The following is a 12,206-nucleotide window of genomic DNA, read 5'->3' on the forward strand; positions in this document are numbered from 1 at the left end:
ATAACAAACCCTCAAGTAATCCAAGTCCAAGCTGAACTTTTAATGCACTTGAATATTTATTTAAGCTATCTGAAGTATGTTTTCAAAATGGTTTCAGAATGACACTGGGGGACTGCGTAGCCTTGTCAACAAGTGGACGACCTTCTTAAAAGCGAGGCTGGTGTGCTCTGTAACCGATGAAGACGGCCCAGAAACACACTTTGATGAATTAGGTACATGGATGTGAGATTGAGAAATGTTTTTTGAAAAAGAGTTTGTAAAGTTTATTTTAATAACCTCTCAAAAGAGGGTGTATTTTCCATGAATGCTTTTAGCATAAATAATCTGCCAATTTGAATGAATGATCCAGACACTGTTCATAAATTTCCTTAAGTGTTTTTTAAATATGTTTTGTCTCTGAGTGCACTACTGAGACATTTAGTTCATCGAATTCACCATGATATATAAAGAAGTGTGTGCGTGTGTGTGTGTGAGAGAGAATGAAAGATGTAATTGCATAATTTACATATGAATAATATATTTTTGCTTATCTGAAAGACTATGCATTTCATATATATTTAAATTTTAATATTCTGATTTGAAATCAGTTGGTATGATATATTTTAATAGTTACTGAGCACAATCAAGGTTGGTTGGGACCATGTCAGAGTAGAAATGATAGACGTGCTCTCTAGTCTTAGTCCTCCTTGGTGACCCTGGGATTAAGTATTCTCAGCATGTGTGACTTGAAGAGGGTGACACTTTCCAGGTCAAATAAGACTAACAATCTTATTCCTTGCTACCAAGGAACAGTTCTCTTTTTAATCAGAATAACTTGATATACATCATAATGTCATGTTTACTAAGTGCCATTTAGAAATAACTTTTATTTTGCTTGAATCCATTAAAATGTAAAATGCTGGCTATTCTCAGATTTTGAGGCAGATGATGAGGTAAGCAATAAAAATGCATTACAATATAGAAAAATCTGGTTCTAGCAGTTGTAGAAACCGGAATAGGTAGCTGAACTCTTCAAAAGCCAGCCAGTGTATTGATCATAGAAACAAAAGTCTTTGTATCAGCTTTTTTTTTTTTTTTTTAAGATTTTATTTATTTATTTGACAGAGAAAGATCACAAGTAGGCAGAGAGGCAGAGAGCAGAAGGCTCCCCACTGAGCAAAGAGCCCAATGCGGGGCTCTATCCCAGGACCCTGAGATCATGACCTAAGTAGAAGGCAGTGGCTTAACCCTCTGAGCCACCCAGGCACCCCTGCATCAGCTTTTCTAGAAGAAAGTTCCAAGTGTGACTTTTGTGTTATAACCTACTCATACATTATATTCCCCAAATTCTTTGCAAGTATGTTTATGTTTTAATGACTTAGGTTATTTCAGTCTTACCTGGTTTTTTTAGGGAAAGCCAGACAGTTTAGCCTTTTGTTCCCATATGGAAAGGCTTCTCTTTATTAATTTATTGCTTAAGAAGTCCTAAGTTCATTGTGAATTTGAAATAAACACATCTTTCTTTGTATTTCCCAGCAAGAATTTTAATTTGCAAAAGTGTCACTAAATTCAGATTTTTCTTTTAACTGTAACAGTTGATTGTTAACTAAGGGTTCCCACAAGAAATCTACTTCCAGGTTCTCATATGTGTTACTGAACCAAACTACCTATAAGTTTGGCTTTGCCTTAATATACTTTAAATTTTTTGTCATTAGGGGAATTATTGATTAAATTAAACTACCACTAGCTCTTTTGACCATAAACCAAAAAAAAAAAAAAAAAAGTCTTATTTTATATAAAGAAAAAAAGTCATGTTGAAAGAGTTTTCTTAAAAAAAAAAAAAAAAAAGAGTTTTCTTCCACATTCTAGCTTCTAACCTTAGGTCAAAAAAAATTGTAATTTGTAATACTTTTTAAATTTAAAAAAGTGACATATTATCCTTAAAGGACATTTAGAAAATGCAGAAAAAAGGGGCATCTGGGTGGCTCAGTCAGGTAAATGTCCATCTTGTGATTTTGGCTCAGGTTGTGATGTCATGGGTCCTGATCTTATGGTTCCTGAGACGGAGTGCCCCTTGGGCTCCATATTCTATGGGGAGTCTGCTTAAGATTCTCTTGTTCTCCTTCTGCCCCTCCCCCCCACTTGCACTCTCTCTCTAAAATAAATAAATAAATCTTTAAAAGAGAGAGAAAATGCAGAAAAAAGAAGACAATATTTCTATATTTCTGCTAACCAGAGACACTCACTGGTGATCTTATTGTATCGTGTTGTATAGGTTTACGGTTTACATGGTTCCAGTCTATATTATATACCACTGTGCCTTGTCCATTTAATATTACTTCATTAGCATGGTTTCCATAAATTTGCAGTTTTTATAAACCACTTTGTGTTTGTATAATATTTTATTTAATTTACTCTATTATGTGCCTGTCATTGAGTTCGTTTAGTCATTTCCAGATTATAATGATGCTGCCGGAATACCTATCTCAATAATACTTTTCATAGTTGATATTATTTTCTTAGGGTAAAATTTTAAAATACATTTAATATTTGGGAACTTTAAAAGAGTGATGTTTTCCTTTTATAGAGGATGTGTTTCTACTCGAAACTGATAATCCAAGGACAACACTAGTGTATGGCATTTTTACAACATCAAGGTAATTATTAAACAATTACAGCTTATGGATTAAACAATAAACTTTATTGAGTAATAGTAATTATTACAAAATATTCTTTTCAAATTTTAATTTTATATAACATTCAGGATGTAATCATCCTGTTTTACTACTTTTGCTTGATTACCAAAATATGTTTAAGCTGAACTAACACTTTCAAAATAGGTTTGAACAGTGTTTATGATGACTATATGCTATTTTTCTCAAAGAAAGGAAAACATGAATGATAATGCAGGAAGTATGTAAGCTATTTTGTTTTAAGGAAGTAAGTGGAAGACTAATGTTTCACCTAAAACTTTTGGTATTTCTATTAAAATAAATTTTACTTCTGGAGCAATCTAAAATGATGACTATTCAGAAACTAATAAAATACTGCACTAATTTTCATGTTCCATATGACGGACGGTATTTCATATATTTGGAGATAGGTTTAATGTTTAATGTTTAATGTTTAATGTTTTGTAACTTCTCAATTGTCATATGTCATATGTTTCCAGACAATTGCCATTTTCTCACCTTTCCTAGAGATGCCTCTGTTTACTCATTTTACACTGGAATGTTACTCAGAATGCAGCACAGTACTCCAGCTGTGACATGGCCAATGCAGAATACAATGGGTCCCTTTTATGAGACCATCAATTATAAAGCAGAAACTTAAAGATTTTAGCATTCTCTTCCAGTGGGGCAAGCACAGCATAATTGTAAACTGTAATGGGCCCTTCAAAGTAACAGAAAATCACAGAAATATTGATTATAAATCATACTTACACTTGCCCTATGAAACTTGTAAAAAGTTGTTTTTCAGGATGGGCAGTTTAACTCCTGCTCTAACAGAGAAAGTAGTCTTGACTTAATCCACAAGGAATTGAACAAAGTGAAAAGAACCAAATTCTTTTTTTTTTTTTTAAGATTTTATTTATTTATTTGACAGACAGAGATCACAAGGAAGCAGAGAGGCAGGCAGAGAGAGAGGAGGAAGCAGGCTCCCCATGGAGCCGAGAGCCTGACATTGGGCTCGATCCCAGGACCCTGGGATCATGACCTGAGCTGAAGGCAGAGGCTTTAACCCGCTGAGCCACGCAGGTGCCCCAAGAACCAAATTCCTAAGAAGAAAATGTTGTCCCCAAAAAATATTTCTACAGTGTTTGTTTTTTCCTAGTAGCTTTTTGAAAAATTCAAAATTGTCATTTCTGACCAGTGATGCTAATGATTATCTTGTTTTTTCCAATGGGCATCTAAGTTTTCCATTAAGCATCTGATTTAGGAGATATATATAAGTCATAATGTTTATTTCAGCCAATCTGCCTTAGTAACAACAGAAATAGTCTTTAGTAAGGATCCAAACAAATTCTATGAGATTTTATTGACAAAGTTAATGTAATGAATCTCTTTCAGAATCTATCGTTTTCTTCTGTTACTAACAGGGAAAATACAGAGACTATGACAACAGACTTTTCTAGCTACTCTTTAGGATACATGTAGGAACATTCTCACATTAAAATAATCTTAAGGCAAAGAGATACCATTTTCCCTTAATGAGATTTATTTCTCTGAGTTAAATTATGATAGATTGTATTGATGGTGACTTAGAATTGAAACTCATACTTTTTAATAAATCTTCAGTTTATTTTTTCTTATTAAGATAACTAGTTAGAAATTTCTTTGACTTGTCCTCTATTTTGGTGACTCTTTTATAATTTATTACTGCCTACTACCTCCATGGATGAATTAAATGTTTTGATGTTTTATGTGTCAATGGCTTATTTCAAAATAATAGAAGTTTTTTAGCTTTATAGTGTGTATTGTAGCTTTCAAGTTTTCTATAATGAATTATATCAACTTTTATCATAAACTTTATCTGTTTTTTAAAATTGTATTTAAAAGTTAAAAAAATAAGAAAATAGATTTCTTTCTGTTTGTTTTTTTAGCTCGGTTTTTAAAGGATCAGCAGTGTGTGTGTATCATTTATCTGATATACAGACTGTGTTTAATGGGCCCTTTGCCCATAAAGAAGGGCCAAATCATCAGCTGATTTCCTACCAGGGTAGAATTCCATATCCTCGCCCTGGAACTGTAAGTATCCAGGAATGTTTCTTTGTTATTTTGGTTTTTAGAAAATATAATTTAACAAGATATGAATATCATGTTCATGTTTATTAAATACAGCCATAGACCAACTGATACACTCACTATAATTTTTCACGTCACTTGGGACTTTACAGATATAGCACCCTCTATAATTTTTTTCTATGTACTATTACTAATAAAATCTCTTTTAGACTTAAAGATAACTGGATATATGAAACAGGACAGAGATATTTCCTAATTTTATTCGCATAAAAGCCATAGCTTGGAAAGTGTTAACATTTTGGTGTCAGCCTGAAAGAATTTGAATGGTAGTTGCTTTTAGCACCTCTTCCTGATATTAATGAATCTTACCTATTTTAATAAAGGAATAACCATATAAGAATTAATTTAGAGATAAAATATATGTGGATCTTTGAATTTTAAGGGATATATGAAAAATTATATGCTGTGTATTTCTCAAAGAAAGAAAATAGTATGTGTAAATAAACACAATGAAAGTGATGTTATAGTTCAATAAAATATTTATGAACTATAAAGTTCTGAGGTATATGGTATATTAGCAATATTAAGAAGTACATTGAAAGCTAACGTTTCTAGCTGAAGTTATAGACGGTACACTCACAGATTGGAATTGAACTTTTCCTAGGACAACAATGATCATAGTCCTACTATTTGTTTTACATTTGGCCCCTTGTAATGCTTTATTGAATTCTAGAATATTGATTAGTTTTTATCTCTATAAAATGTCATAGTGTACACTGAAAAGAGACAATCAAGAGGAATATAATTTTTTTGTATTTTTGCATTTCATAGAATATGGTTATATTTATAAACTGGAGTGGATATGAGTAAAAAAGAATGTTTTCATGGAAAATAATTAAAAGATAATTGTTAAAATATTATTTTCCTAAAATCTTTCTCCTTTTTACTTGAATATGAAATTTCCTCCACCAAAATTCTTTCAGATATATTCATCCCACATAATTTTTACCAATTGTTGATTCACTTTATTTTATGTGTTATTATTAGAGTTTATTTGCAATGTATTATTCAGTCCCTTATTTTTTTCATCGTCTTAAATTATACTGCTGTCACATTTCTTTTAAAAAATAGGGAAAATAGTTTGCTAAGCCTTTAAACCTAATTTATTCAAAAATAAAAGAGGTCACATTTGGTTCCCTGGCTAAGAAGCTCAAAGATTAATCATTGATAGATCTTTTACAGGAACAATTAACTTTTAATTAACTGGAAAGATTATCATCCTTGCTCTGTAGCTGTGAAAGAATTAAATTTTAAAACGCCACACTTAATCATGGCTGGGGACAAAGTCCTATTATACAATTCACGGTCTCCTTCTACATTTATCTCTTTTTCAATGCTCATAGCTCAAGAGAAAGTGAAAAAAATAATTATTTGGTGTAACACAAGGAAGATAACAATAGATATACTGATCTTAGGGTACCTCAAGTTGGGATGTGTTGAATAAGAAGCAGAGATTACATAAGAGGAGGCAAAGGGAAGGGGAAGGCAAACCACTTCCGAATCCCATTACAACTCATGGCTCTTTATTTCATTCAGTGTATCTCCGGCACTCTCAGGTGACTCACTGATAATCTGTTCAAACTAAATCTTCTTCTTGAGAATTATTTACTGTTTGAAGTTGACCAAGTCATTGCTTCATCTTAATACAGAAAATTAATGATTGTGATTGTATATGCTTTCATGAATTGTTCTTTTTAACAACATACATATACAGGAACAGCTGGGTTTGTAAACCCAACAAAATTCTGTTTTCCCCCAAGTATTACCTTAAGGTAAATTTCCCAGATGAATAAAAACAGATAAATGAGAGCCCAGGCTCATTGGTTCAGGTTTGAGGCCTCAGAGCCTCAGTGAATATATGTGGGAGCTAGTTTATACCCAATTTACAAGAGCGAATTGTATGTGCCTCATCTCAAGTAAGGATTCACAGTACTAACTTGAGATCAGCATGGTGAGAATAGTTACAGTCTGGAAACTGACAAGTATTACAATTCAGGGAATTTTTTTTTCCTGAAGAAAAGCTACTCCTGTTCCTACCCCTCATCAAGACTCTTCATCAAAATGACAGTTCAAAAAGACTCTCAGGAATCATACTGAGAAAACCACTCACGTCAAATAGCAATTATTCTACATAAAATGTGGGAATAGATAAAAACCCTTTTAGTATAACAAAATAAACTAATGTTGAATTAGAAAATGCTGCTAACAGTCCCACTTTTCACGATTTCCAAGCTCCTAAGAATAAGCTTTTTTTTTTTTTTTTTTTTCTGTTGTAAAGTAGTGTGGTATAAGCCAGGGCTTAGTAACAAACATCTGGAGCTGACACTGTGAAAAAAAAGGGAGTAGTCAGGCCTTGAGACATATTTCTATAATGTGGTTTCTTACATCTGGTGCTGAGACCAGAGCAGCTCCCTTAAATAAAAAAAAAATGTCAGATGAGTGATCCTTAGGGAGGGAAACAGGCAGGGTGGAGGAAGACCTCTGGAACTCCTTCTGGAAAGCATACCTCCCAGAAGATCTGGTCCCTCCACCCTTCCCTGAGCAACACACAAGGAAGTCTCAGCTGTCTGACTCACAGTGGCCAGCGTCTATCTTTTTCCTAGGCTTCCAGGGTTTCGTATCCCACTGATGTAGCAGGAAGACCTACAGCCAAGTGACCCAGAGCATTCCCTCTTCTTTAGGGCTAAAAATGTGACTTCTGAAGTCCTCCCATGAAGCATCAACTGTGATTACTCTACTTTATTTCCCTATGCACTCGTCCAGTTGCTGGGTCAATCTCATAAATCCATGACTGGATTCTTAACGAAATGACAGGGGCAGGGATTGTCTACCCTCATTCAAGTGTTCCCTGTAGGTGATTCTTTTAAAGCCAGGTTGATGGCAATGTTAGCAAACTGCCCCAACTAGCAAACCCAAGTCATTGGGAAGAAGCCTGCCAATTGTGTCATAATGTTTTTCCATAAGTAATTCAAGTTTGTGGAAGAAACAAGACACCTTTGGTATGTTGCAAAGGGCAGCCAAAGACTGCATATTCTCTCTGTGGCTGAGCTAACACATGACATTATTCTGTTGCAACGTGTATAAAGCTTCCATAGAAAATTATTTTTGCTTATACACTTCTGTTTAAAGCAGAACCTAATAGAAGTGTTCTGTTTTAATGTCTATTTATAAGTGGACTAGAACCATTTGCATTCATCGTTGTGCCTGGTACCTGGTGCAGCAAAAGAACATGGAAAATCTGTGACCCACTTAGTGAGTGATGGCCCGAAAAAGAATTTTATTGCTGACACTTTTGTTGATTCTGTGTAACTTTTGGAGATTCTTACACTAGAAATATTTCTAGTCTTCACAGATGTTTAAAACATTGTTAGGGAAGTTTACAATAAAATTAAGTACATAAAGGGTATAGACCTGAAAAATGCAATATATGTTGTTTCATATCATTATTCAAGACCCATGAATAAAGTAGACAATAAATACTATTGAAGTTTAGGGGAGAGAGAGACTGTCGTGGGACAGCCTTGTGTAGAGAAGGCATATAAAAATAGGAAACCAAGCTTGCCCCAAAGGCAGTCAGATTTGGATAACTTTGGTGGGGAAAGAATAATATTCCAGAAAGGCTACAGCTTATATTATAAGGCAAAGATAGAAATTAATAAGTGAGTTCTAGAAGCTCTGCCTGAACTAGCAGGACTGGAATAGAGTACTCCTGTCAGCAATGGTGGATAAATGGAGGTAAAATGAGGATCAACTGGTATCTAAGTACAACTCCTCAGCTATGTAAATCTTTGGGCTTTAAATAAAGGGCCTAGATTATCAAAGGGCCTAGATTATCAAGCATGAGCTCAGTTTCTCTGAGAATACAAGTTCCAAAGACCAGTGCCAGAAACTACCACAGATTCTGGAATGTTTTATTTATGTTCTTAAATTTATTCATACACCACTCAGCTTGCAAGTGTTTAGGTCAAGCTCCCCTTGACCATGCCCATCACTCCTTCTCTGAGTAGTTTTGCTTTTATTTTCTGGAGTCTTTAACCTCAGTTCCTACCTCTTTCTTCCACTTTGTGCTCTGTGATCCAGCAATGTCCCAGAAATTATAGTTTCCTAAATATTCCAATTTTTTTTTTCTATCTCTAAACCTTTTCACCAACCCTGAGAGCCTTAAGTTCTCTTCTAAGAGTCTGAATTCATTTAAAAAATATTGGATCTTATGCATATATGGTAATTGATATGAACCAAGATTGTTATTTATCTTATATTTTTATAATTTATTATCTTATAAATTATGTGTCTTATATTTGTCTGAATTTATTATTATATACCTTGATATTTTACTTTGAATATGCCCATCTTCCTTACTAGAATACTTATGTCTAGAAGATAATGGTGACTTCTTCTTATGTCCCCCACTGGGCACATCAAAATGCTTTTTGAATAAAAAGTATCCAAAGAATAGCTATGTGAATTAATAAATGAATATATTAACATTTTTCTAAAGATTTTTAATTTTTTAATATATTCGACAGAGATCACAAATAGGCAGAGAGGCGGGCAGAGAGAGGGGGGGGAAACAGGCTCCCCGCCGAGCAGAGACCCCGAATGTGGGGCTCGATCCCAGGACCCTGGGATCATGACCTGAGCCAAAGGCAGAGCCTTTAACCCACTGAGCCACCCAGGTTCTCCTGACTACATTAATATTGGAAACCAGGACCATATATGTGAGATTTAGGAGCATCAGAGGATGGCAAATGTCAAGGATACCTAAAAATAGGAAAGAAATTTGGTTGAGGGCAACAATTGCTGATACTTCCTTAACATGACATTGTTATTGTTCCTAGCATTTCACCCAACACTTTAGTAATCAAAACACTTAAAATGTCTTTACTCAAAAAAGGAGTCTTATCACTGCTTGATAAACAGAAAACTAGAACTGGAAAAAAACATCTTAAAGGAGAAGGTTAACCCGAACTACTTAATGACTATTTGTAGAGCTCAGTCAACCTTCTGAAGAATGAGACACCAGCCTCATTCATGGACAGAGGCTTTATTTTATGGCAGTATGTGGATATTGTATTATCTTGAGATTTCAGTACACATGCTTTCACATATCAGAAGGAGACGGATAAGTTAATTGCATCTTATTTATTCTTGGTAACGTTACACTGAACAAATTCACAAGTCCAGATAGAGACTCTCCAAACAGTAATCCATTTTTGTTCTTGTCACCATCATTGTCACCCATCCTGTGTCTTATCTGCAAAGTTTATGCAACGAATCAATGGAAAAAATTAATTATTGTCAAAAAGGCTTCTTTTGTATTTTTGAAAATACTCCTGCCAGGAAACACTGATTTCTAAGCAAGAAGTTCATATAACAAAAGTCCCAAATGGGGGACATTTGAATGAATATAAAGTAACTGATTTGAGTTAATTTGTGTGGGTTACCTATTTAATAAGTTCACTTTTGAGCACATGAGACATAATTTTTAACCGAATTTAAATTAACTAATACCCAGAAACTAACACACTTACAATTTAATAACCTTATCACACATGAAAATAAATGCTAACTGGAAATTATATAAATTGCCTAGTCATATATGCTAACTTTGGATCTTTCTGGAACTTACAAATGAGAATGTTTGCAAATATTTAAGGAGACATCTCAGCTTAGCAAACCATAATTAGTGGTGTTTTATGAGGAACTGGATTGCCCATGCGTTTGTTCTTTCCATTTTTTCATTCAGTGAGCAATGCATTTCCCTTTTTCCACTTTGTGTGAGGAATGAGGATAGAGAACACCCATAATTCTACACTTTGCAGAAGTATGGAACACATCCATCATTTTAGAATACCCTCAGATGAAATTCTTTGTCCCTCTTTGGGTTTTTTTGTGGGCAATTTATAAACATGTATATTTAAATATAATGCTTTTTCCTAAAAGAAAAACATATGAGCCCCAGATGAAAGTCACTTGATGGGATAATGAATCAGAGGCTTACTTTTATTACTTGTCTCATTTTCTCTCCTCAGTGAAGTCATTTAATTGCTCCCTGTGCCTTTCTATAAAAAAAAAGCACTGTATTTACTGGTCCTGTAAAAAGTCCTAGTAATGTTAACTGGTCAAAGTGAGTCTAAAAATTGCATTCAGTATAATACAGTCTAAGTGAAAGAGGCAGCATTTGTAATTTGCTAAGAGTTATTTGCAAACACGGGTCTGCCCAACGATACTGGTCCAGAGGCACTAACATTGTGGGTTAGCTATTGAAAGGATTTAACCTAGAGGTTGCCATCTTTTTGGGGTCCCTAAAGTTGTTTTTCTTTTTTTTTTTACATTGAGTTAGCATTATAATTTTGGCAGATTTCGCATAAAGCTCCACATTTCTATCTTCTGTTGAAATCTCGCCACATTAGGCTAATATTCTTGCACAGAAGCAATCACCTAGAAATGAGTGTTCATTGCCAGTTTTAAATAATACACAACTTTCCAGTTTGTTACGTCCCTATTACATCCTACGGTTTGCCCAGATGCTGTACCCATTGCTGTTGATCAGAAAGTTTGCTTTGTTCCCTTCCTTTAGTTTCTACCTCTTTTAAGAGAATAAATAAAAATTAGAACAGAAGTGCTTTTCTTTCAAGAAAATATGACAAAGCATTTTTGCTTTTGAAAGTGGAAATATTGTCAGGTATTTAATAGGGTTACACAAATAATGTGTATATGTGTTAAAGATTATACCTAACAGTTTCACTTGTATAACTTAGCACTTGGATCCTATTCATGGATAAGTTTGAGTTCTAAGCTTCAGCAGCTCCTAGCCTACCGCTGAGCTTGGCCTCGGATGCCCTATAAATGGAATCTTCTCCCCAGAAGCCCTTGTCATGCCTTCTTTCCAGAACTGCTGAAGTTGTCCAGCATTCCTTTTTCAGATCTTGTTATTGCTTTCTAGCTGCCTCTTTGAACTCAATGTTCTGAATCTTGCCTCTCCTGGCAGAATTGAGGCTCTTGTTTCATACATCCCCTGTACCAAAATTGAATGCCAGATAGAACAGAGTAATTCACTCATTAATTACTCTTTGTTGAATATCTACTATTTGTCAGCTTTGGTATAGGTCTAAGAGTGAAACAGTGAACAAAATATATACCCAGTTAAGGTCAACACGAAGCTTACATTCTAGAGGGAGAAACAGACAAAAAACAGACAAGCAACGAATCATAATATAGAGTTAGGTAAATAGAGCTGTGAAGAAGAATAAAGCAGGTTAAGGCGATAGAGAGTGGAGATGGAGATGGGGTATATTATATGTGTCACCACCTTTAAAGAAGTAACTTTTGAACTGAGAGCTAAAGGAGGTAACAGGGAAAACCATGGAACTGTCTGGATAAGCGTATTTCAAATGGGGCAAGTGCCAAGGTCCTGGAGGG

At 34.5% G+C, this 12,206-nt stretch overlaps 1 protein-coding gene across 1 annotated transcript in view; it reads left to right on the plus strand.

Annotated features, from left to right (window-relative positions):
- The window catches only part of SEMA3C (semaphorin 3C), a 173,332-nt gene that overhangs the window by 110,362 nt on the left and 50,764 nt on the right, over positions 1 to 12,206 (plus strand). Inside the window, exons 9-11 of the mRNA XM_059396952.1 lie at positions 98 to 212; positions 2,567 to 2,636; positions 4,583 to 4,727. Coding sequence (XP_059252935.1) covers positions 98 to 212; positions 2,567 to 2,636; positions 4,583 to 4,727 — 330 coding nt within the window. The remainder of the gene's footprint in view (positions 1 to 97; positions 213 to 2,566; positions 2,637 to 4,582; positions 4,728 to 12,206) is intronic.

Source organism: Mustela nigripes, chromosome 4, assembly GCF_022355385.1.
Source record: "Mustela nigripes isolate SB6536 chromosome 4, MUSNIG.SB6536, whole genome shotgun sequence".
NCBI classification, from domain to species: Eukaryota; Metazoa; Chordata; class Mammalia; order Carnivora; family Mustelidae; genus Mustela; species Mustela nigripes.